Genomic DNA, 26,144 nt, shown 5'->3' with positions numbered 1-26,144 from the left:
CAGGGGGAGCTGGCTTAGGCAAGGGAATCTGCAGTAGGTGGGAGTTTGACTTCAGGAGGAACTGACTTAGGTCGGGGAGGCTGCAGCACTTGGGACCTTCACTAAGTAAGGGGCTGACCTAAGCATAGGAGGCTGCAGCAGGTGGGACCTTGACCTCAGGAGGAGCTGGCCTAGGCATGGGAGCCTGCAGCAGGTGGGACCCTGACCACAGGAGTAACTGGCCTAGGTCAGGGAGGCGGCAGCAGGTGGGACCTTGATCTCAGGAGGAGCTAGGCTAGCTCGGGGAGGCAGCAGCAGGTGGGACCTTGACCTCAGGAGGAGCTGGCCTAGGCAGGGGAGCCTGCAGCAGGTGGGACCTTGAACTCAGGAGGTGCTGGCCTAGGCGTGGGAGGCTGCAGCAGGTGGGACTTTCACCTCAGGAGGAGCTGGGCAAGGCGGGGGAGGCTACAGCAGGTGGTACCTTGACCTCAAAAGAAGCTTGCCTAGACAGGGAGGCTGCAGCAGTTGGGACCTGGACCTCAGAAAGGGGCTGGCCTAGATATGGGAGGCAGCGGAGGTGGGACCTTGAACTCAGGAGGAGCTGGCCTAGGGCGGGGAGCCTGCAACAGGTGGGACCTTGACCTCAGGAGGAGCTGCCCTGCGTGTGGGACGCTTTAGCAGGTCGGACCGTGACATCAGGAGGAGCTGGCCTAGGAGGGGCAGGCTGCATCAGGTGGGACCTTGACCTCAGGAAGTGCTGGCCTAGGCAGGGGAGGCTGCAGCAGGTGGGAGTTTGACCTCAGGAGGAGCTGGCCTAGGTAAGGGAGGCTACAGCACGTGGGACCTTGACCTCAGGAGGAGCTGGCCTATGCATGGGAGGCTGCAGCAGGTGGAACCCTGACCTCTGGAGGAGCTGGCCTTGGCGTGGGAGGCTGCAGCAGGTGGGACCGTGACCTCAGGAGTAACTGGCCTATGATGGGAGGCTGCAGCAGGTGGGACCTTGACCTCATGAGTTGCTGGCCTTGGCGTGGGAGGCTGCAGCAGGTGGGACCTTGACCTAAGGAGGAGCTGGGCTAGGCGGGGGAGGCTGCAGCAGTTGGGTCCTTGACTTCAGGAGGAGCTGGCCTAGGCAGGGGAGGCTGCAGCAGGTGGGAACTGGACCACAGAAAGGGCCGGCCTAGATATGGGTGGGAGCGGTAGGTGGGACCTTGACATCATGACGAGCAGGCTTAGCGGGGGAGGCTGCAGCAGGTGGGACCTGGACCTCAGGAAAAGCTGGCCTAGGAAGGGGAGGCTGAAGCAGGTGGGACCTTGACCACAAGAGGAGCTTTCCTGCGTGGGGGACGCTGCAGCAGGTGGGACCTTGACCTCAGGAGGAGCTGGCCTGCGTGGGTGAGGCTGCAGCAGGTGGGATCTTGACCTCAAAGGAGCTGGCCTAGGCAGGGGAGGCTGAAGCAGGTGGGACTTTGACCTCAGGAGGAGATGGCCCACGTGGGTGAGGCTGCAGCAGGTGGGACCTTAACCACAGGAGGAGCTGGACTAGGCATGGGAGGCTGCAGCAGGTGGGACCTTTACCTCAGGAAGAGCTGGCCGAGGCAGGGGAGGCTGAAGCAGGTGGGACCTTGACCTCACCAGGAGCTGGGCTAGGTCAGGGAGGCTGCAGCAGGCGGGACCTTGACCTCAGGAGGAGCTGGCCTAGGCAGGGGAGGCTGCAGCTGGTGGGACCTTGACCTCAGGAGGTGCTGGCCTAGGCGTGGGAGGCTGCAGCAGGTGGGACCTTGACCTCAGGAAGAGCTGGCCGAGGCGTGGGAGGCTGCAGCAGGTGGGACCTTGACCTCAGCAGGAGCTGGGCTAGGTCGGGGAGGCTGCAGCAGGCGGGACCTTCACTCAGTAAGGGGCTCTCCTAGGGATGGGAGGCTGCTGCAGGTGGGACCTTGACCTCAGGAGGAGCTGGCCAAGGGTGGGGAGCCTGCAACAGGTGGGACCTTGACCTCAGGAGAAGCTGGCCTAGGTAAAGGAGGCTGCAGCAGGTGGGACCTTGACCTCAGGAGGAGCTGGCCTAGGAAGGGGAGGCTGCAGCAGGTGGGACCTTAACCTCAGGAGGAGCTGGCCTAGGCAGGTAAGGCTGCAGCAGGTGGGACCTTGAACTAAGGTGGAGCTGGCCTAGGCAGGGGAGGCTGCATCAGGTGGGAACTTGACCTCAGGAAGAGCTGGCCTAGGCAGGGGCGGCTGCAGCAGGTGGGACTTTGACCTCAGGAGGAGCTGGCGTAGGTAAGGGAGGCTACAGCAGGTGGGACCTTGACCTCAGGAGGAGCTGGCCTATGCATGGGAGGCTGCAGCAGGTGGAACCCTGACCTCTGGAGGAGCTGGCCTAGGCAGGGGAGGCTGCAGCAGGTGGGATATACACCTCAGGAGAAGCTGGCCTGGGTGGGTGAGGCTGCAGCAGGTGGGACGCTGACCTCAGGTGGAGCAAGCCTAGGCATGGGAGGCTGCAGCAGTGGGACCTTGACCTCAGGAGGAGCTGGCCTAGGCGGGGGAGGATGCATCAGGTGGGACCTTGACCTCAGGGGGAGCTGGCTTAGGCAAGGGAATCTGCAGTAGGTGGGAGTTTGACTTCAGGAGGATCTGACTTAGGTCGGGGAGGCTGTAGCACTTGGGACCTTCACTAAGTAAGGGGCTGACCTAAGTATAGGATGCTGCAGCAGGTGGGACCTTGACCTCAGGAGGAGCTGGCCTAGGCATGGGAGCCTGCAGGAGGTGGGACCCTGACCACAGGAGTAACTGGCCTAGGTCAGGGAGGGGGCAGCAGGTGGGAACTTGACCTCAGGAGGAGCTAGGCTAGCTCGGGGAGGCAGCAGCAGGTGGGACCTTGACCTCAGGAGGAGCTGGCCTAGGCAAGGGAGGTTGCAGCAGGTGGGACCTGGACCTCAGGAGGAGCTGGCCTAGGTCAGGGAGGCGGTAGCAGGTGGGACCTTGACCTCAGGAGGAGCTGGCCTGCGTGTGGGACGCTGCGTAGGTGGGACCTTGACCTCAGGAGGAGCTGGCCTAGGTGGGGGAGGCTGCAGCAGGTGGGACCTTAACCTCAGGAGGAGCTGGCCTAGGCAGGGGAGGCTGCATCAGGTGGGACCTTTCCTCAGGAAGAGCTGGCCTAGGCAGGGGAGGCTGCATCAGGTGGGATTTTGACCTCAGGAGGAGCTGGCCTAGGTAAGGGAGGCTACACCAGGTGGGACCTTGACCTCAGGAGGAGCTGGCCTATCCATGGGAGGCTGCAGCAGGTGGGACCTTGACCTCATGTGTTGCTGGCCTTGGCGTGGGAGGCTGCAGCAGGTGGGACCTTGACCTAAGGAAGAGCTGGGCTAGGCGGGGGAGGCTGTAGCAGGTGGGTCCTTGACCTCAGGAGGAGCTGGCCTAGGCAGGGGAGGCTGAAACAGGTGGGACCTTGACCTCAGGAGGAGCTGGCCTGCGTGGGTGAGGCTGCAGCTGGTGGGATCTTGACCTCAAAGGAGCTGGCCTAGGCAGGGGAGGCTGAAGCAGGTGGGACCGTGACCTCAGGAGGAGCTTTCCTGCGTGGGGGAGGCTGCAGCAGGTGGGACCTTGACCTCAGGAGGAGCTGGCCCACATGGGTGAGGCTGCAGCAGGTGCGACCTTAACCACAGGAGGAGCTGGACTAGGCAGGGGAGGCTGCAGCAGGTGGGACCTTGACCTCAGGAAGAGCTGGCCGAGGCAGGGGAGGCTGCATCAGGTGGGAACTGACCTCAGCAGGAGCTGGGCTAGGTCGGGGAGGCTGCAGCAGGCGGGACCTTCACTCAGTAAGGGGCTCTCCTAGGGATGGGAGGCTGCTGCAGGTGGGACCTTGACCTCAGGAAGAGCTGGCCTAAGCACGGGAGGCTGCAGCAGTTGGGACTTTGACCTCAGGAGGAGCTGGCCTAGGTAAGGGAGGCTGCAGCTGGTGGGACCTTGACTCAGGAGGAGCTGGCCTATGAAGGGAGGCTGCAGCAGGTGGGACCCTGACATCTGGAGGAGCTGGCCTAGGGGTGGGAGCCTGCAGCAGGTGGGACCTTGACCTCAGGAGTAGCTGGCCTTGGTCAGGGAGGCTGCAGCAGGTGGGACCCTGACCTCAGGAGGAGCTGGCCTAGGCAAGGGAATCTGCAGTAGGTCAGACCTTAAAATCAGGAGGAACTGACTTAGGTTGGGGAGGCTGCAGCACTTGGGACCTTCACTAAGTAAGGGGCTGACCTAAGCATAGGAGGCTGCAGCAGCTGGGACCTTGACCTCAGGAGGTGCTGGCCTAGGCATGGGAGCCTGCAGCAGGTGGGACCCTGACCACAGGAGTAACTGGCCTAGGTCAGGGAGGCGGCAGCAGGTGGGACCTTGACCTCAGGAGGAGCTGGGGTAGGCGGGAGAGGCTGCAGCAGGTGGCACATTGACCTCAAAAGGAGCTGGCCTAGACAGGGGAGGCTGCAGCAGTTGGGACCTGGACTTCAGAAAGGGGCTGGCCTAGATATGGGAGGCAGCGGAGGTGGGACCTTGACCTCAGGAGGAGCTGGCCTATGGCTGGGAGCCTGCAACAGGTGGGACTCCGACCTCATGAGGAGCTGGCCTATGATGGGAGGCTGCAGTAGGTGGGACCTTGACCTCATGAGGAGCTGGCCTAAGCAGGGGAGTCTGCAGTAGGTGGGACCTTGACCTCAGGAGTAGCTGGCATAGGAGGGGAGGCTACAGCAGGTGGGACCCTGACCTCATGAGGAGCTGGCCCATGAAAGGGAGGTTGCAGCAGGTGGGACCTTGACCTCAGGAGGAGCTGGCCTAGGCAGGGGAGGCTGCAGCAGGTGGGACCTTGACCTCAGGAGGAACTGGCCTGGGCGGGGGAGGCTGCAGCTGGTGGGACCTTGACCTCAGGAGGAACTGGCCTGGGGGGGAGGCTGCAGCATTTGGGACCTTGACCTCAGGAGGAGCTGGCCTATGTAATGAGGCTGCAGCAGGTGTTACCTTGACCTCAGGAGGAGCTGGGCTGCGTTGGGGACGCTGCAGCAGGAGGGACCTTGACCTCAGGAGGAGCTGGCCTAGGCGGGGGAGGCTTCAACAGGTGGGCCCTTAATCTCAGGAGAAGCTGGTCTAGGCAGGGGAGGCTGCAGCAGGTGGGACCTTTACCTCACGTGGAGCTGATCTTGGCGGGGGAGGCTGCAGCAGTTGGGACCTTCACTCAGTAAGGAGCTCACCTAGGCATGGGAGGCTGCAGCAGGTGGGACCTTGACCTCAGGAAGAGCTGGCCTAGGCATGGGAGGCTGCAGCAGGTGGGACCTTGACCTCAAGAGGAGCTTGCCTAGGCGGGGGAGGCTGCATCAGGTGGGACCTTGACCTCAGGTGGAGCTGGCCTAGGCAGGGGAGGCTACAGCAGTTGGGACTTTGACCTCAGGAGGAGCTGGCCTAGGTAAGGGAGGCTACAGCAGTTGGGACCTTGACCTCAGGACGAGCTGGCCTAGGCAGGGGAGGCTGCAGCTGGTGGGACCCTGACCTCAGGAGGAGCTGGCCTAGGCAAGGGAGGTTGTAGCAAGTGGGACCTTGACCTCATGAGGAGCTGGCCTAAGCAGGGGTGGCTGCAGCAGGTGGGACCCTGACCTCAGGAGGAGCTGGCATAGAAGGGGAGGCTGCAGCCGGTGGGACCCTTACCTCAGGAGGAGCTGGCCTAGGCAGGGGAGGCTGAAGCAGGTGGGACCTTGACCTCAGGAGGAGCTGGCCTAGGCAGGGGAGCCTGCAGCAGGTGGGACCTTGAACTCAGGAGGTGCTGGCCTAGGCGTGGGAGGCTGCAGCAGGTGGGACTTTCACCTCAGGAGGAGCTGGGCAAGGCGGGGGAGGCTACAGCAGGTGGTACCTTGACCTCAAAAGAAGCTTGCCTAGACAGGGAGGCTGCAGCAGTTGGGACCTGGACCTCAGAAAGGGGCTGGCCTAGATATGGGAGGCAGCGGAGGTGGGACCTTGAACTCAGGAGGAGCTGGCCTAGGGCGGGGAGCCTGCAACAGGTGGGACCTTGACCTCAGGAGGAGCTGCCCTGCGTGTGGGACGCTTTAGCAGGTCGGACCGTGACATCAGGAGGAGCTGGCCTAGGAGGGGCAGGCTGCATCAGGTGGGACCTTGACCTCAGGAAGTGCTGGCCTAGGCAGGGGAGGCTGCAGCAGGTGGGAGTTTGACCTCAGGAGGAGCTGGCCTAGGTAAGGGAGGCTACAGCAGGTGGGACCTTGACCTCAGGAGGAGCTGGCCTATGCATGGGAGGCTGCAGCAGGTGGAACCCTGACCTCTGGAGGAGCTGGCCTTGGCGTGGGAGGCTGCAGCAGGTGGGACCGTGACCTCAGGAGTAACTGGCCTATGATGGGAGGCTGCAGCAGGTGGGACCTTGACCTCATGAGTTGCTGGCCTTGGCGTGGGAGGCTGCAGCAGGTGGGACCTTGACCTAAGGAGGAGCTGGGCTAGGCGGGGGAGGCTGCAGCAGTTGGGTCCTTGACTTCAGGAGGAGCTGGCCTAGGCAGGGGAGGCTGCAGCAGGTGGGAACTGGACCACAGAAAGGGCCGGCCTAGATATGGGTGGGAGCGGTAGGTGGGACCTTGACATCATGACGAGCAGGCTTAGCGGGGGAGGCTGCAGCAGGTGGGACCTGGACCTCAGGAAAAGCTGGCCTAGGAAGGGGAGGCTGAAGCAGGTGGGACCTTGACCACAAGAGGAGCTTTCCTGCGTGGGGGACGCTGCAGCAGGTGGGACCTTGACCTCAGGAGGAGCTGGCCTGCGTGGGTGAGGCTGCAGCAGGTGGGATCTTGACCTCAAAGGAGCTGGCCTAGGCAGGGGAGGCTGAAGCAGGTGGGACTTTGACCTCAGGAGGAGATGGCCCACGTGGGTGAGGCTGCAGCAGGTGGGACCTTAACCACAGGAGGAGCTGGACTAGGCATGGGAGGCTGCAGCAGGTGGGACCTTTACCTCAGGAAGAGCTGGCCGAGGCAGGGGAGGCTGAAGCAGGTGGGACCTTGACCTCACCAGGAGCTGGGCTAGGTCAGGGAGGCTGCAGCAGGCGGGACCTTGACCTCAGGAGGAGCTGGCCTAGGCAGGGGAGGCTGCAGCTGGTGGGACCTTGACCTCAGGAGGTGCTGGCCTAGGCGTGGGAGGCTGCAGCAGGTGGGACCTTGACCTCAGGAAGAGCTGGCCGAGGCGTGGGAGGCTGCAGCAGGTGGGACCTTGACCTCAGCAGGAGCTGGGCTAGGTCGGGGAGGCTGCAGCAGGCGGGACCTTCACTCAGTAAGGGGCTCTCCTAGGGATGGGAGGCTGCTGCAGGTGGGACCTTGACCTCAGGAGGAGCTGGCCAAGGGTGGGGAGCCTGCAACAGGTGGGACCTTGACCTCAGGAGAAGCTGGCCTAGGTAAAGGAGGCTGCAGCAGGTGGGACCTTGACCTCAGGAGGAGCTGGCCTAGGAAGGGGAGGCTGCAGCAGGTGGGACCTTAACCTCAGGAGGAGCTGGCCTAGGCAGGTAAGGCTGCAGCAGGTGGGACCTTGAACTAAGGTGGAGCTGGCCTAGGCAGGGGAGGCTGCATCAGGTGGGAACTTGACCTCAGGAAGAGCTGGCCTAGGCAGGGGCGGCTGCAGCAGGTGGGACTTTGACCTCAGGAGGAGCTGGCGTAGGTAAGGGAGGCTGCAGCAGGTGGGACCTTGACCTCAGGAGGAGCTGGCCTATGCATGGGAGGCTGCAGCAGGTGGAACCCTGACCTCTGGAGGAGCTGGCCTAGGCAGGGGAGGCTGCAGCAGGTGGGATATACACCTCAGGAGAAGCTGGCCTGGGTGGGTGAGGCTGCAGCAGGTGGGACGCTGACCTCAGGTGGAGCAAGCCTAGGCATGGGAGGCTGCAGCAGTGGGACCTTGACCTCAGGAGGAGCTGGCCTAGGCGGGGGAGGATGCATCAGGTGGGACCTTGACCTCAGGGGGAGCTGGCTTAGGCAAGGGAATCTGCAGTAGGTGGGAGTTTGACTTCAGGAGGATCTGACTTAGGTCGGGGAGGCTGCAGCACTTGGGACCTTCACTAAGTAAGGGGCTGACCTAAGTATAGGATGCTGCAGAAGGTGGGACCTTGACCTCAGGAGGAGCTGGCCTAGGCATGGGAGCCTGCAGCAGGTGGGACCCTGACCAAAGGAGTAACTGGCCTAGGTCAGGGAGGGGGCAGCAGGTGGGGACTTGACCTCAGGAGGAGCTAGGCTAGCTCGGGGAGGCAGCAGCAGGTGGGACCTTGACCTCAGGAGGAGCTGGCCTAGGCAAGGGAGGTTGCAGCAGGTGGGACCTGGACCTCAGGAGGAGCTGGCCTAGGTCAGGGAGGCGGTAGCAGGTGGGACCTTGACCTCAGGAGGAGCTGGCCTGCGTGTGGGACGCTGCGTAGGTGGGACCTTGACCTCAGGAGGAGCTGGCCTTGGTGGGGGAGGCTGCAGCAGGTGGGACCTTAACCTCAGGAGGAGCTGGCCTAGGCAGGGGAGCCTGCATCAGGTGGGACCTTTCCTCAGGAAGAGCTGGCCTAGGCAGGGGAAGCTGCATCAGGTGGGACCTTGACCTCAGGAGGAGCTGGCCTATCCATGGGAGGCTGCAGCAGGTGGGACCTTGACCTCATGTGTTGCTGGCCTTGGCGTGGGAGGCTGCAGCAGGTGGGACCTTGACCTAAGGAAGAGCTGGGCTAGGCGGGGGAGGCTGTAGCAGGTGGGTCCTTGACCTCAGGAGGAGCTGGCCTAGGCAGGGGAGGCTGAAGCAGGTGGGACCTTGACCTCAGGAGGAGCTGGCCTGCGTGGGTGAGGCTGCAGCTGGTGGGATCTTGACCTCAAAGGAGCTGGCCTAGGCAGGGGAGGCTGAAGCAGGTGGGACCGTGACCTCAGGAGGAGCTTTCCTGCGTGGGGGAGGCTGCAGCAGGTGGGACCTTGACCTCAGGAGGAGCTGGCCCACATGGGTGAGGCTGCAGCAGGTGCGACCTTAACCACAGGAGGAGCTGGACTAGGCAGGGGAGGCTGCAGCAGGTGGGACCTTGACCTCAGGAAGAGCTGGCCGAGGCAGGGGAGGCTGAAGCAGGTGGGAACTGACCTCAGCAGGAGCTGGGCTAGGTCGGGGAGGCTGCAGCAGGCGGGACCTTCACTCAGTAAGGGGCTCTCCTAGGGATGGGAGGCTGCTGCAGGTGGGACCTTGACCTCAGGAAGAGCTGGCCTAAGCACGGGAGGCTGCAGCAGTTGGGACTTTGACCTCAGGAGGAGCTGGCCTAGGTAAGGGAGGCTGCAGCTGGTGGGACCTTGACCTCAGGAGGAGCTGGCCTATGAAGGGAGGCTGCAGCAGGTGGGACCCTGACATCTGGAGGAGCTGGCCTAGGGGTGGGAGCCTGCAGCAGGTGGGACCTTGACCTCAGGAGTAGCTGGCCTTGGTCAGGGAGGCTGCATCAGGTGGGACCCTGACCTCAGGAGGAGCTGGCCTAGGCAAGGGAATCTGCAGTAGGTCAGACCTTAAAATCAGGAGGAACTGACTTAGGTTGGGGAGGCTGCAGCACTTGGGACCTTCACTAAGTAAGGGGCTGACCTAAGCATAGGAGGCTGCAGCAGCTGGGACCTTGACCTCAGGAGGTGCTGGCCTAGGCATGGGAGCCTGCAGCAGGTGGGACCCTGACCACAGGAGTAACTGGCCTAGGTCAGGGAGGCGGCAGCAGGTGGGACCTTGACCTCAGGAGGAGCTGGGGTAGGCGGGAGAGGCTGCAGCAGGTGGCACATTGACCTCAAAAGGAGCTGGCCTAGACAGGGGAGGCTGCAGCAGTTGGGACCTGGACTTCAGAAAGGGGCTGGCCTAGATATGGGAGGCAGCGGAGGTGGGACCTTGACCTCAGGAGGAGCTGGCCTATGGCTGGGAGCCTGCAACAGGTGGGACTCCGACCTCATGAGGAGCTGGCCTATGATGGGAGGCTGCAGTAGGTGGGACCTTGACCTCATGAGGAGCTGGCCTAAGCAGGGGAGTCTGCAGTAGGTGGGACCTTGACCTCAGGAGTAGCTGGCATAGGAGGGGAGGCTACAGCAGGTGGGACCCTGACCTCATGAGGAGCTGGCCCATGAAAGGGAGGTTGCAGCAGGTGGGACCTTGACCTCAGGAGGAGCTGGCCTAGGCAGGGGAGGCTGCAGCAGGTGGGACCTTGACCTCAGGAGGAACTGGCCTGGGCGGGGGAGGCTGCAGCTGGTGGGACCTTGACCTCAGGAGGAACTGGCCTGGGGGGGAGGCTGCAGCATTTGGGACCTTGACCTCAGGAGGAGCTGGCCTATGTAATGAGGCTGCAGCAGGTGTTACCTTGACCTCAGGAGGAGCTGGGCTGCGTTGGGGACGCTGCAGCAGGAGGGACCTTGACCTCAGGAGGAGCTGGCCTAGGCGGGGGAGGCTTCAACAGGTGGGCCCTTAATCTCAGGAGAAGCTGGTCTAGGCAGGGGAGGCTGCAGCAGGTGGGACCTTTACCTCACGTGGAGCTGATCTTGGCGGGGGAGGCTGCAGCAGTTGGGACCTTCACTCAGTAAGGAGCTCACCTAGGCATGGGAGGCTGCAGCAGGTGGGACCTTGACCTCAGGAAGAGCTGGCCTAGGCATGGGAGGCTGCAGCAGGTGGGACCTTGACCTCAAGAGGAGCTTGCCTAGGCGGGGGAGGCTGCATCAGGTGGGACCTTGACCTCAGGTGGAGCTGGCCTAGGCAGGGGAGGCTACAGCAGTTGGGACTTTGACCTCAGGAGGAGCTGGCCTAGGTAAGGGAGGCTACAGCAGTTGGGACCTTGACCTCAGGACGAGCTGGCCTAGGCAGGGGAGGCTGCAGCTGGTGGGACCCTGACCTCAGGAGGAGCTGGCCTAGGCAAGGGAGGTTGTAGCAAGTGGGACCTTGACCTCATGAGGAGCTGGCCTAAGCAGGGGTGGCTGCAGCAGGTGGGACCCTGACCTCAGGAGGAGCTGGCATAGAAGGGGAGGCTGCAGCCGGTGGGACCCTTACCTCAGGAGGAGCTGGCCTAGGCGGGGGAGGCTGAAGCAGGTGGGACCTTGACCTCAGGAGGAGCTGGCCTAGGCAGGGGAGCCTGCAGCAGGTGGGACCTTGAACTCAGGAGGTGCTGGCCTAGGCGTGGGAGGCTGCAGCAGGTGGGACTTTCACCTCAGGAGGAGCTGGGCAAGGCGGGGGAGGCTACAGCAGGTGGTACCTTGACCTCAAAAGAAGCTTGCCTAGACAGGGAGGCTGCAGCAGTTGGGACCTGGACCTCAGAAAGGGGCTGGCCTAGATATGGGAGGCAGCGGAGGTGGGACCTTGAACTCAGGAGGAGCTGGCCTAGGGCGGGGAGCCTGCAACAGGTGGGACCTTGACCTCAGGAGGAGCTGCCCTGCGTGTGGGACGCTTTAGCAGGTCGGACCGTGACATCAGGAGGAGCTGGCCTAGGAGGGGCAGGCTGCATCAGGTGGGACCTTGACCTCAGGAAGTGCTGGCCTAGGCAGGGGAGGCTGCAGCAGGTGGGAGTTTGACCTCAGGAGGAGCTGGCCTAGGTAAGGGAGGCTACAGCAGGTGGGACCTTGACCTCAGGAGGAGCTGGCCTATGCATGGGAGGCTGCAGCAGGTGGAACCCTGACCTCTGGAGGAGCTGGCCTTGGCGTGGGAGGCTGCAGCAGGTGGGACCGTGACCTCAGGAGTAACTGGCCTATGATGGGAGGCTGCAGCAGGTGGGACCTTGACCTCATGAGTTGCTGGCCTTGGCGTGGGAGGCTGCAGCAGGTGGGACCTTGACCTAAGGAGGAGCTGGGCTAGGCGGGGGAGGCTGCAGCAGTTGGGTCCTTGACTTCAGGAGGAGCTGGCCTAGGCAGGGGAGGCTGCAGCAGGTGGGAACTGGACCACAGAAAGGGCCGGCCTAGATATGGGTGGGAGCGGTAGGTGGGACCTTGACATCATGACGAGCAGGCTTAGCGGGGGAGGCTGCAGCAGGTGGGACCTGGACCTCAGGAAAAGTTGGCCTAGGAAGGGGAGGCTGAAGCAGGTGGGACCTTGACCACAAGAGGAGCTTTCCTGCGTGGGGGACGCTGCAGCAGGTGGGACCTTGACCTCAGGAGGAGCTGGCCTGCGTGGGTGAGGCTGCAGCAGGTGGGATCTTGACCTCAAAGGAGCTGGCCTAGGCAGGGGAGGCTGAAGCAGGTGGGACTTTGACCTCAGGAGGAGATGGCCCACGTGGGTGAGGCTGCAGCAGGTGGGACCTTAACCACAGGAGGAGCTGGACTAGGCATGGGAGGCTGCAGCAGGTGGGACCTTTACCTCAGGAAGAGCTGGCCGAGGCAGGGGAGGCTGAAGCAGGTGGGACCTTGACCTCACCAGGAGCTGGGCTAGGTCAGGGAGGCTGCAGCAGGCGGGACCTTGACCTCAGGAGGAGCTGGCCTAGGCAGGGGAGGCTGCAGCTGGTGGGACCTTGACCTCAGGAGGTGCTGGCCTAGGCGTGGGAGGCTGCAGCAGGTGGGACCTTGACCTCAGGAAGAGCTGGCCGAGGCGTGGGAGGCTGCAGCAGGTGGGACCTTGACCTCAGCAGGAGCTGGGCTAGGTCGGGGAGGCTGCAGCAGGCGGGACCTTCACTCAGTAAGGGGCTCTCCTAGGGATGGGAGGCTGCTGCAGGTGGGACCTTGACCTCAGGAGGAGCTGGCCAAGGGTGGGGAGCCTGCAACAGGTGGGACCTTGACCTCAGGAGAAGCTGGCCTAGGTAAAGGAGGCTGCAGCAGGTGGGACCTTGACCTCAGGAGGAGCTGGCCTAGGAAGGGGAGGCTGCAGCAGGTGGGACCTTAACCTCAGGAGGAGCTGGCCTAGGCAGGTAAGGCTGCAGCAGGTGGGACCTTGAACTAAGGTGGAGCTGGCCTAGGCAGGGGAGGCTGCATCAGGTGGGAACTTGACCTCAGGAAGAGCTGGCCTAGGCAGGGGCGGCTGCAGCAGGTGGGACTTTGACCTCAGGAGGAGCTGGCGTAGGTAAGGGAGGCTACAGCAGGTGGGACCTTGACCTCAGGAGGAGCTGGCCTATGCATGGGAGGCTGCAGCAGGTGGAACCCTGACCTCTGGAGGAGCTGGCCTAGGCAGGGGAGGCTGCAGCAGGTGGGATATACACCTCAGGAGAAGCTGGCCTGGGTGGGTGAGGCTGCAGCAGGTGGGACGCTGACCTCAGGTGGAGCAAGCCTAGGCATGGGAGGCTGCAGCAGTGGGACCTTGACCTCAGGAGGAGCTGGCCTAGGCGGGGGAGGATGCATCAGGTGGGACCTTGACCTCAGGGGGAGCTGGCTTAGTCAAGGGAATCTGCAGTAGGTGGGAGTTTGACTTCAGGAGGATCTGACTTAGGTCGGGGAGGCTGCAGCACTTGGGACCTTCACTAAGTAAGGGGCTGACCTAAGTATAGGATGCTGCAGCAGGTGGGACCCTGACCAAAGGAGTAACTGGCCTAGGTCAGGGAGGGGGCAGCAGGTGGGAACTTGACCTCAGGAGGAGCTAGGCTAGCTCGGGGAGGCAGCAGCAGGTGGGACCTTGACCTCAGGAGGAGCTGGCCTATGTCGGGGAGGCTGAAGCAGGTGGGACCTTCAACTCAGGAGGAGCTGGCCTAGGCATGGGAGGCTGCAGCAGGTGGGACCTTGACTTCAGGAGGAGCTGGCCTACCCTGGGGAGGCTGCAGCAGTTTGGACCATGACCTCAGGAGGAGCTGGCCTAGGCAGGGGAGGCTGCAGCAGGTGGGACCTTGACCTCAGGAGTAGCTGACCTAGGTATGCAAGGCTGCAGCAGGCGGGACCCTGACCTCAGGAGTAACTGGCCTAGGTCGGATAGGCTGCAGCAGGTGGGACCTTGACCTAAGGAGGAGCTAGGGTAGGTCAGGTAGGCTGCAGCAGGTGGGACCTTGACCTCATGAGGAGCTGGCCTAGGCAGGGTAGGCTGCAGCATGTGGGACCTTGACCTCAGGAGGAGCTGGCCTAGGCGGTGGAGGCTGCAGCAGGTGGGACCTTGACCTAAGGAGGAGCTGGCCTAGGCGGGGGAGGCTGCAGTAGGTGGGACCTTACTTCAGGAGGAGCTGGCCTAGGCGGGGGAGGCTGCAGCAGTTGGGACCTTCACCTCAGGAGGAGCTAGCCTGAGTGGGGGTGGCTGCAGCAGGTGGGACCTTGACCTCAGGAGGAGCTGGCCTATTCGGGGGCGGCTGCAGCAGGTGGGACCTGGACCTCAGGAGGTGCTGGCCTAGGCGTGGGTGGCTGCAGCAGGTGGGACCTTGACCTCAGGAGGTGCTGGCCTAGGCGTGGGAGGCTGCAGCAGGTGGGACCTTGACCTCAGGAGGAGCTTGCCTGGTATGGAGAGGCTGCAGCAGGTGGTACCTTGACCTTAGGAGGAGCTGGCTTAGGGTTGGGAGCCTGCAGCAGGTGGGAACTTGACCTCAGGTGTAGCTGGCCTAGGCGGGGGAGGCTGCAGCAGGTGGGACCTTGACCTCCGGGGGAGCTGGCCTAGGCAGGGGAGGCTGCAGCAGGTGGGACATACACCTTAGGAGAAGCTGGCCTGGGTGGGTGAGGCTGTAGCACTGGGACCCTGACCTCAGGAGGAGCAGACCTAGGCATGGGAGGCTGCAGCAGTGGGACCTTGACCTCAGGAGGAGCTGGCCTATGTGGGGAAGGATGCAGCAGGTGGGACCTTAACCTCAGGAGGAGCTGGCTTAGGCAAGGGAATCTCCAGTAGGTCAGACCTTAAAATCAGGAGGAACTGACTTAGGTTGGGGAGGCTGCAGCACTTGGGACCTTCACTAAGTAAGGGGCTGACCTAAGCATAGGAGGCTGCAGCAGCTGGGACCTTGACCTCAGGAGGTGCTGGCCTAGGCATGGGAACCTGCAGCAGGTGGGACCCTGACCACAGGACTAAGTGGCCTAGGTCAGGGAGGCGGCAGCAGGTGGGACCTTGACCTCAGGAGGAGCTGGGGTAGGCGGGAGAGGCTGCAGCAGGTGGCACCTTGACCTCAAAAGGAGCTGGCCTAGACAGGGGAGGCTGCAGCAGTTGGGACCTGGACCTCAGAAAGGGGCTGGCCTAGATATGGGAGGCAGCGGAGGTGGGACCTTGACCTCAGGAGGAGCTGGCCTAGGGAAAGGAGGCTGCTCCAGGTGGGACCTTGACCTCACGTGGAGCTGGCCTGCATGTGGGACGCTTTAGCAGGTGGGACCGTGACCTCAGGAGGAGCTGGCCTAGTCGGGGGAGGCTGCAGCAGATGGGACCTTGACCTCAGGAGTAACTGGCCTAGGTCGGGAGGCTGTAGCAGGCGGGACCTTCACTCAGTAAGGGGCTCTCCTAGGGATGGGAGGCTGCTGCAGGTGGGACCTTGACCTCAGGAAGAGCTGGCCTAAGCACGGGAGGCTGCAGCAGTTGGGACTTTGACCTCAGGAGGAGCTGGCCTAGGTAAGGGAGGCTGCAGCTGGTGGGACCTTGACCTCAGGAGGAGCTGGCCTATGAAGGGAGGCTGCAGCAGGTGGGACCCTGACATCTGGAGGAGCTGGCCTAGGGGTGGGAGCCTGCAGCAGGTGGGACCTTGACCTCAGGAGTAGCTGGCCTTGGTCAGGGAGGCTGCAGCAGGTGGGACCCTGACCTCAGGAGGAGCTGGCCTAGGCAAGGGAGTTTGCAGCAGGTGGGACCTTGACCTCATGAGGAGCTGGCCTAAGCAGGGGAGGCTGCAGTAGGAGGGTCCTTAACCTCAGGAGGAACTGGCCTGAGTGGGGGAGGCTGAAGCAGGTGGGACCTTGACCTCAGGAGTAGCTGACCTAGGTAGCAGGGCTGCAGCAGGCGGGACCCTGACCTCAGGAGTAACTGGCCTAGGTCGGATAGGCTGCAGCAGGTGGGACCTTTACCTAAGGAGGAGCTAGGTTAGGTCGGGTAGGCTGCAGCAGGTGGGACCTTGACCTCATGAAGAGCTGGCCTAGGCAGGGTAGGCTGCAGCATGTGGGACCTTGACCTCAGGAGGAGCTGGCCTAGGCGGGGGAGGCTGCAGCAGGTGGGACCTTGTCCTCAGGAGGAGCTGGCCTAGGCAGGGGCGGCTGCAGTAGGTGGGACCTTGACTTCAGGAGGAGCTGGCCTAGGCAGGGGAGGCTGCAGCAGTTGGGACCTTGACCTCAGGAGGAGCTAGCCTGAGTGGGGGTGGCTGCAGCAGGTGGGACCTTGACCTCAGGAGGAGCTGGCCTAGTCGGGGGCGGCTGCAGCAGGTGGGACCTGGACCTCATGAGGAGCTGGCCTAGGCAGGGCAGGCTGTAGCAGGTGGGACCTTGACCTCAGGAGGAGCTGGCCTAGGCGGGGTAGGCTGCAGCAGGTGGTACCTTGACCTCAGGAGGAGCTTGCCTGGGATGGGGAGGCTGCAGCAGTTCGGAACTTGACCTCAGGAGGAGCTGGCCTAGGCAGGGGAGTCTGTAGCTGGTGGGACCTTGAATTCAGGAGGAGCTGGCCCAGGTCGGGGATGTTGCAGCAGGTGGGACCTTGACCTCAGGAGGAGCTGACCTAGGCCGGGGAGGTTGCAGCAGTTGGGACCTTGACCTCAGGAGGAGCTGGCCTAGGCAGGGGAGGCTGTAGTAGGTGGGACCTTGATCTGAGGAGGAGCTGGCTAGGTGGGGGAGGCTGATCCAGGTGGGACCTTGACCTGAGGAGGAGCTGGCCTAGGCAGGGGAGGCTGCAGAAGATGGGACCTTGACCTCAGGAGGAGCTGGCCTAGGTGGGGGAGGCTGAACCAGGTGGGACTCTTGTTTTCTCCACCTCGTGGCAGAATTGAGGCACTCACTACAGGGCATTCCTCTGTGGATGCAAGTGTTGTTTTCATCCAAACTGCAAATACCCCCAGATGGTGTAGAAGGAAAACCTCATCCACAATTCCAGCATCACGGGAGAAGACTCCAGACTTTGATTAAAGAATTGGTAGGAAGTGGACACAAGCTTGAGAAAGGAAGATGGCAAGGAAAATAAACAGAGCATTGCAGTGATTCCAGCAGCTGAAGAGAGAAAACCGGTACTACTGTCGACAGCATGAACTCTGTAGAAGCATAAGGGCCAGTTGGGAATACAGGGAAGGACCGACTGTTGAATACTCAAAAATATTCTCATATCCAATACCATAAAATCAAGTCAATCATTCCTGTAGAAGCATTCGATGAGACCTATATAGGCCAGAAATCTGCCAAACTGATGAGTCAGTAGTTAATGAGTTTACTGAAAAAGTAAAATGAGAAGGATAATATAATTCTAGAAACTGGGGAAAGTTCTATTTAGGCCGGCTCTGTGGCTTAATAGGCTAATCCTCCGCCTGCGGCGCCAGCACACCGGGTTCTAGTCCCAGTCGGGGTGCTGGATTCTGTCCTGGTTGCCCCTCTTCCAGGCCAGCTCTCTGCTGTGGCCAGGGATTGCAGTGGAGGATGGCCCAAGTGCTTGGGCCCTGCACCCCATGGGAGACCAGGAGAAGCACCTGTCTCCTGCCATCAGATCAGCGCGGTGCACTGGCTGCGGTGGCCATTGGAGGGTGAACCAACGGCAAAAGGAAGACCTTTCTCTCTGTCTCTCTCTCTCTCACTGTCCACTCTGCCTGTCAAAAAATAATAAAAGAAAATAAAAAAAAGAAACTGGGGAAATGAACATCTTTGGATACGGATATGCGGAATGTGAATTGCCAGTAGTATTTAGTGATTCTGGAAACCCATTTGTGATTGGCTCACAGGGCACTGCCACTCTTCAGTCTTAATCTGTACCCATCACCAAACTTTGCTGAGCTGTGTGTCAGATCCGTCAAAACGGACAGCGCCATGCAAGCAGGTACCTCCCTAGACGCTCCATAAATCTAGCAAATCTTCACTAATCCACAAGACAACTGAAAATGAAGGCTCAACATCTGCAACATCTGTGCAATGAAGGCAGACAAGGGTGAGCCATTTGTAGTGAGAGGGACATGACTTTTACACTAATTTCCATGGCAGTGGCAAATCTATGTTCATTTTGTTCAAACTGAGCACGGCTGTTCAGGTCGCGGCAGGCGTGTTTCTGGCTGCTTGTTTCCAGCGATCACATTAGGAATATAAAGAGGGAGTCTTGGTTGCTGTATTTGTGTGCATGGATGTGTTTTTCATACTCAGAGGAGGAGCATGCACACGAAAGATGCTCAGCCCACCGTGGTGTAAATGTTTAAGTAACAATTATCCAAGCACCAACAGATAACAGTAATGACTGATTTCCCATGCATCAAATCCACAAGTTGTAACTCAGTCTCTATATGTCAAAAATGCGGAAGTAAAATATATTCCTAAAGATGTATTGTTTATTTCTATATTTTTAAGGATGTATTAATTTCAAAGGCAGAGTTACAGGGAGGTAGAGGCAGAGAGAGAGGTCTTTTATCTGCTGGTTCACTCCCCAAATGGTCCCAATGGTCAGAGCTGGGCCGATCCGAAGCCAGGAGCCAGGAGCTTCTTCCAGGTCTCCCGCATGGGTGCAGAGCCCAGGGTCTTGGGTCATCTTCCACTGCTTTCCCAGGCTATTAGCAGGGAGCTGGATCAGAAGTGGAGCTGCTGGGATTGCAACTGTCACCCATACAGGATGCTGGCACCGCAGGTGGAGGCTAAGCCTACCATGCCGCAGTGTCGGCCTGTATTGTTTATTTTGACTGAATAAAGCCTTCTTTTATTACTTTTCAAATATTGATGACGTTTCAAATTACAAACATACAAATAGTTTCTGATCCTGTATTTTATTCCTTTATTATTTCTGAGGAATTCTACATTTTATTCTTCAGACGTTTTTTAATAGATAAGTCCATTAAAACTCAAGTTGCACAGTTCACTTATTCCATTCACGTGTTCAGCAAATATCCCTGAGAAACTGCTGTGTGCAAACACTGTTGTGGGTGTGGTTTGGTCCCAGCCAGCAGAGCAAGGAGCTCTCATGACGAAGCTGAATTCCAGTGTCGAGAGTGGAAATAAGAACAGGTATGACCCTTGTCCTCACTATTCAGTATGACGGGAAGGGAAGGACAGTAGGAGGATGAGGGCCTCACTGTGGGTGGGAGCCTCGGGAACTGCAGGTTCGTGGTGGGAGGGACATGGGAGAGCACCCGGCCCCAGAGTGGTCTGAGCAGCCGAGGTCTGGAGGCTCAGGGAGGAGCCCGGGGCCCATGCAGTGCAGGAGCCTCGTCACTATTACACAGGCTCCGAGCACGGTGTGTGCAAGTGGATGCCCCCAACCCCAGCTGACAGCGCGTCAGCAGCCAGCTCTGATTATGCAGACGGGGATGACAGAACTGACAAGGCCTGGCTCCGGCCTTCTGTCTGTCCACTTACCTGTCTTCCCGCAGGTGGAGCAGCAGCCCCCATGCAGGGCGGCGAGAACCACAGTCTGGGGAGCGACTTCACTCTGCTGGGGCTCTTCTCCTCCCGCCAGGCCAGCCTGGTCTTCTTCCCGTTCCTAGTCTCCATCTTTGTGCTGACGGTGACAGAAAACGTGCTCATGATCTCGCTCATCCACAGGGACCCGCGGCTCCGCACCCCGATGTACCTCTTGCTCAGCCACTTGTCCCTCATGGACATCTTGCACAGTTCCAACATTGTCCCCAAGATGATCGCCGACTTCCTGTCGGGCAGCAGGACCATTTTGTTTGCAGGCTGTGGGCTGCAGGTGTTTCTGTCCCTCATCCTGCTGGGCGGTGAGTGCCTCCTCCTGGCGGCCATGACCTGTGACCGCTACGTGGCCATCTGCCACCCACTGCGCTACCCCATGCTGATGAATGAGAAGACGGCCGTTTTCCTGGCTGGGGGTGCCTGGCTCGTGGGGCTCCTCAACTCTACGGTTCACACGGCTTCCGTTCTCCTTTTCCCCTTCTGTGGCCCCAGGGCCATTGACCACTTCTTCTGCGAGGTCCCCGCCATGCTGAAGTTGTCCTGTGCAGACACATCGCGCTATGAGCGTGGCGTCTTCGTGAGTGGCGTCATCTTCTTGTTCGTTCCTTTCTGCATGATCTCTGCATCGTATGGCCGGATTCTTCACACCGTCCTCCAGATGAGATCCTCAGAGGCACGGAAGAAGGCCTTCTCCACCTGCTCCTTCCACATGGTCGTGGTGGGCATGTACTACGGGCCCTTCATCTTCACCTACATGCGACCCAGGGCCTACCACAGCCCCGGCCAGGACAAGCTCCTGGCCGTCTTCTACACCATCGTCACCCCCACACTCAACCCTGTCATCTACAGCTTCAGGAACAAGGACGTTCTGGCGGCAATGAAAACCATGCTTGGAGATCACTTCCTGCCTGAGAAGTGAACCCTGTGTTCCCATGATTTCTCTATTAACGCAGCAGGATGTCCACTGCGGGTTTCTCCTGAAAGCAAGTAAAAGCTTTGAACGCCCCACGTGTGGAAAGAAGTGGATGCTTCCAAACCCTGACAGTTATTAAGTTGTGACGTGTCTTGGCTTTTAAACTCAGGTCAGTATAGTTGCGTTTGCTTCTGTGATACTAATCACCCAGGTGCTATAAACTCCACTTGAAGTCTCCATTTTTCATCACTGAGCTTGCTTTGACATCTCTGCCTTTTAAAGTGAGAAACATACATAAACACACACATACATACATGTAAAATGTATGTATACATGATTGCAGTGAAATCAAGTTACTTTCTGCTAGAATCAAAATTATCGTTTTTAGGGCCGGCGCCGTGGCTCACTAGGCTAATCCTCCGCCTAGCGGCGCCGGCACACCGGGTTCTAGTCCCGGTCGAGGCGCTGGATTCTGTCCCGCTTGCCCCTCTTCCAGGCCAGCCCTCTGCTGTGGCCAGGGAGTGCAGTGGAGGATGGCCCAGGTGCTTGGACCCTGCACCCCATGGGAGACCAGGAAAAGCACCTGGCTCCTGGCTCCTGCCATCGGATCAGCGCAGTGCGCCGGCCGCAGCGGCCATTGGAGGGTGAACCAACGGCAAAGGAAGACCTTTCTCTCTGTCTCTCTCTCTCACTGTCCACTCTGTCAAAAAAAAAATTATCGTTTTTAAGAATATCCTGAAGTCATCTTGTTTCATGTATATATATATATATATATATATATACACACACACACATACACACACACACACATTCAGGCACAGTTGATCCACAACCAATATTTTAATGAAGAAAATAAATAAATGTTCCTATTTAGAATTCAATTAAATGACTATACCAAAAGCTAAAAAAAAATCACAGTTTATTGTGGCAAATGCTTGATTTATTTTTATTATAGCATATTAACTAAATATGTATTAAATAAACATCACCAAATGTTTAACTACATGTGAAGGGATCGTTTAAAGCTTTAATGGATGAAACATTATTTTGCCTTTCACAATGGGATAATTTAAAACATCAAGGATGTTAACTAAGTTTTGGTGAATTTGACATTATACTATATTGTAGTTGGGCATGAAATATGGCACCAAAATATTAAAATGAATTGGTCCCAGCCAGCAGAGCAAGAAGCTCTCATGACGAAGCCGAATTCCGATGGCGAGAGTGGAAATAAGAACAGGTACGACCCTTGTCCTCGCTGAGAAAATCAAATGAGACTATTGAATACATCATTAAATTATCTCCTGAAATCATGTTTGCTGATGTGGAGTATGTGGACATGTAATAAACGACTCTTGCCTAGCAGAAAAGACTTTGCAGTGATTCGGGGTTTTTCTGGCTTGCTTCTGTCCTGCAGCCTCCTCCTGTCCCTGGTGGGCTGCACTAGGAGAAGAAGGGAAAATTCTCTGCCACGATAGCATATGCAGCTATTTCTAGGAGTTGAAAGTTCACTACAGACACTGGTGTTAAAAGTACACGCATCGTATGCTGTCCATTTTTAAAGCCTCTTTTTGCTTTCCCAAGAGTCCTGACTGGGATCTGATCAGGGTGGTGAAGCTGAGAGCCAAGTCATTGCTGTCATCAGCAGGAGAAAATCCTGCCTCGGCGGAACAGACCTGAGGAAGGTGGACACCGTGAGTCAGAACTCTGAGATCTTCAAGCTCCAGACGAATATGCAGCAGCAGCAGCAGTGGGAACTGCCAGGAGGCTAACAGAACACAGAAAGAGTTCCACTGAGGTTGAGGAGAGCATAAAACTTTCGGGCAGAAAATACATAGCGACTGACACAGAGCGGCAAGAAATTCGAGGCCGAGAGTAGGAATGGTAGCTCAAACACAGGGAGCCTTCCACTATGTAATCAGCAGTGCATTAGAAAATCAATGTCCCTCACACTCTGCAATGTGACGTTCCCTGCCAGCCTCTCCTCCCATACAGAAATACAGGGGCCTGGAAACTAGAGTCAGAAAAAGTCAGGTCACCCTGGGTGCGTTCAGATGGCCGGTCCACGCGAGCAGGGGCCTTGTCCCTTCCAAGACAGACCTTGGTGATTTCTCCCCACAGAACCACTTTCTTTCCCCTACTGCTAGGTTTCTCCATATATCAACAGATGTAAATAAATTCATTAAAATAATACAGTTACTCAAGTAATTATTTTGGCAAAATGCTATATTTCTTTGAATTTAGGTTGTCTAAGCCAGCTTTTCCAGCAAACTGTTCAATCAGTCATGTAACTCACATAAACACTCAGACTGGCTCCAGCAAAGACAGATAGGTAGTTGCCATTTTCTCTCTTTTAAAAAAATATTTATTGGGCCGGCACTGTGGCACAGCGGGTTAAAGCCCTGGCATGAAGCACCGGCATCCCATATGGGTGCCGGTTGGAGTCCCAGCTGCTCCTCTTCCAATCCAGCTCTCTGCTATGGCCTGGGAAAGCAGTGGAAGACGGCCCAAATCCTTGGGCCCCTGCACCCACATGGGAGACCTGGAAGAAACTCCTGGTTCCTGCCTTTGGATCAGCACAGCTCCAGCCATTGTGGCTATCTGGGAAGTGAACCAGCGGATGGAAGACCTCTCTCTCTGTCTCTACCTCTCTCTGTAACTTTGTCCTTCAAATAAATAAAATAAATCCTTAAAAAATATTTATTTATCTGAAAGTAAGAGTTACAGAGAGAGCGGGAGAGACAGGGAGAGATCTTCCATCTTCTGGTTCACTCCCCAGATGGCTGCAATGGCCAGGGCTGGGCCAGGCTGAAGCCAAGAGCAAGGAGCTCCTCCAGGTTTCCCACGTGGATGGTAGGAGCCCATTCTTTGATGCTTTTCCCATTCTGCAAAGAAGAAAACAGTAAACACCAAATTAGCAGAATGATAAAAGTAATAAATATCTGAACAAAAAATTAAACAGAATAAAATACTAGAAAAAGTGTTGATCTGCGCAAGGTTCTTTTGTCAAAAATGAAGAGAAATTGAAAAGCTCTTAGCTGGTCTAAGAAAAAAAGATGACTGAAGTGAAATAAGAAAAAAAAACAGGAGAGACGTTAACATAGATTTCTCCAAAATTAAAATGATTATAAGATGCTACTGTGCACACTTCTATATCAGCAAATTAGATCAGCTGAAGGAAACACTGAAATTCCTAGAAATGTACAGTCTACCCAGACTGAATCAAGCAGAAATAGACAGTTGGCACACAGAGGAAGGTATTGGAGTAATAACTAAACATCATCTAGCAAGCGTGAAAAAGTCCAGGTACAGAGGGCTTCAGATTTGGATTCTAAAAAACAGTCAAATGAGAATTCGCACCGTCCTTCTTAAACTCTTATGAGAAGCAGAAGTAGGAGGAATATTTCCAAACTTATTCTGTTAGGCTAACAGCACCCTGATACCAGCACTACCCAAAGATGTCACAAAAAAACTACAGGTCAATGTGCCAGGTAAACAAAGTTGTAAAAACCCTTAATAAAATACTGGCAAATCAAGTTCAACAACTCATTAAAGTGATCAGACACCAAGGCCAAATGCAACTTTTCTTGGAATGCAAGGTAGCCTCATCATGTACAAATCAACAGTGTGACCCACAGCATTAACAGAATGAATTCAAAGCTACGTGGTACTTTCCATACATGCAGAAAAGGCATTCAACACAGCGCAGCCTACTTTCATGATAAAAACCCTCACCAAAATGAATAGAAGAAATTTATTCAACACAGTTGTTTGTGACAACTTAGAGGAAGCTGTGTGGTTGGTGTGCCATGTGTGAGAAGTTAGATGCAGAGAAAGTCACATGTGATCACTTACATGTGGAATCTACAAAATTCCAGTATATTGCAATAGATGAGGAGGATGGGGAGGTGTCGCTCAGAGTATAAAGCTTCAGTTGTGAAAGGTAAACACATCTAGATACTTAATGCACAGAATGATGACAACAGCTAGTCATATTTTAGTGTAATCTGGATTTTTTTAACTTTTATTTAATGAATATAATTTCCAAAGTACGACTTATAGATTACAATGGCTTCCCCCCCATACCGTCCCTCCCACCCACAACCCTCCCCTTTCCCACTCCCTCTCCCCTTCCATTCACATCAAGACTCATTTTCGATTATCTTAATATACAGAAGATCAGGTTAGTATACATTAAGTAAGGATTTCAACAGTTTGCTCCCACACAGAAACATAAAGTGAAAAATAATAGATGATTTTTTTTAAATGATGATGAAATCAGATCAGACCTACTGTCATGTTTAATCCCAGTGAGAGTCAAGTTGGGAATTGATAATTTCTTTTTTTTTTTTTTTTTACAGAGGATCAGTTTAGCATGCATTAAGTAAAGATTTCAACAGTTTGCACCCGCATAGAAACACAAAGTGAAATATATTGTTTGAGTACTCGTTATAGCATTAAATCTCAATGTACAGCACATTAAGGACAGAGATCCTACATGAGGAGTAAGTGCACAGTGACTCCTGTTGTTGACTTTACCAATCGACACTCCTGTCTATGGCATCAGTAATCTCCCTATGCTCCAGTCATGAGTTTCCAAGGCTATGGAAGCCCTCTGAGTTCTCCGACTCTTATCTTGTTTAGACAAGGTCATAGTCAAAGTGGAGGCTCTCTCCTCCCTTCAGAGAAAGGTACCTCCTTCTTTGAAGACCTGTTCTTTCCACTGGGATCTCACTCACAGAGATCTTTTGCCAGAGTGTCTTGGCTTTCCATGCCTGAAATACTCTCATGGGCTTTTCAGCCAGATCCGAATGCCTTTAGGGCTGATTCTGAGGCCAGAGTGCTATTTAGGACATCTGCCATTCTATGAGTCTGCTGAGTATCTCACTTCCCATGTTGGATCACTCTCCCCTTTATTTATTCTATCGGTTAGTGTTAGCAGGTACTAGACTTGTTTATGTGCTCCCTTTGACTCTTAGTCCTTTCATTATGATCAATTGTGAACTGAAATTGATCACTTGGACTAGTGAGATGGCATTGATACATGCCACCTTGATGGGATTGAATTGGAATCCCCTGGTATGTTTCTAACTCTACCATTTGGGGCAAGTCAGCTTGAGCATGTCCCAAATTATACATCTCTTCTCTCTCTTATTCCCACTCTTATGTTTACAGGGAGTAATCTGGATATTTGTCAAGATTTGGTACTCTCACAAAAAAGGGATACATATTTGAACACAAGCACTTGTTCATTGTTTACCTCTAGCAGTCATTATGCTATATACACTACATACATGCATATCAAAGTATCTTATTTTATATGTGAATTATACACAATAAACTAAAAAAGTGAAAAATAAATTTAGTGTCTTATAGATAGAAACTATATGCTTGGATCTTGGTTTTCAATCCACTCAGACATTCCGTATCTTTTAAAAATGCATTTATTTATGTATTTGCATATTTTGAGAGAGAAAGCACAAGCGCAAGCACTGCCCTCTGCTTGTGCAGTCCCCAAATGTCCACCCCAACCAGGGCCAGGTCTGGCTGAAGCCCGGAGTGGAAAACTCAACCCCAGGATCCCAGGTGAGTGGCAGGGGCGCAAGTGTTTGAGCTGTCCCTGCATTGACCGGAACCTGGAATCACGAGTGGAGTCAGGCATGGGTTCAAGTGCTCCCATGTGGAATGTGGCTGTCCGTGTGAATCCACATTTCATTACCGTCACTAAAACGCGCGAGAGGAGTTTGTTAGGAAAGAAAGCTTTATCTCAGCTTCCCATTTGGAGGATGTGGTTCAGAACTGGGTAGCCCACGCCTGGTGTCTGGTGGAGCCCAGTCTCGGTGTGTGTGGGG

General features: G+C 56.8%; 1 protein-coding gene across 1 annotated transcript; it reads left to right on the top strand.

The window, feature by feature from the left end:
* Positions 1 to 18,753: 18,753 nt before the first annotated feature.
* Positions 18,754 to 20,622, top strand: LOC149125892 (olfactory receptor 2AJ1-like). The gene is made up of 2 exons (XM_089334614.1): positions 18,754 to 18,971; positions 19,337 to 20,622. The coding sequence occupies exon 2, from the start codon at positions 19,354 to 19,356 to the stop codon at positions 20,296 to 20,298; it is 945 nt and encodes a 314-aa protein (XP_089190740.1). The 5' UTR covers positions 18,754 to 18,971; positions 19,337 to 19,353; the 3' UTR covers positions 20,299 to 20,622.
* The last annotated feature ends 5,522 nt before the right edge of the window (positions 20,623 to 26,144 follow it).

The sequence above is a fragment of the Oryctolagus cuniculus genome, chromosome 6 (genome assembly GCF_051225735.1).
Source record: "Oryctolagus cuniculus isolate XC-2025 breed Fujian yellow rabbit chromosome 6, ASM5122573v1, whole genome shotgun sequence".
NCBI classification, from domain to species: Eukaryota; Metazoa; Chordata; class Mammalia; order Lagomorpha; family Leporidae; genus Oryctolagus; species Oryctolagus cuniculus.
This window is presented reverse-complemented; position numbering and strand designations above follow the sequence as displayed.

Coding starts and splice junctions, on each gene's coding strand:
- LOC149125892 (XM_089334614.1), top strand. CDS start 19,354: ATGCAGGGCGGCGAGAACCACAGTCTGGGGAGCGACTTCACTCTGCTG.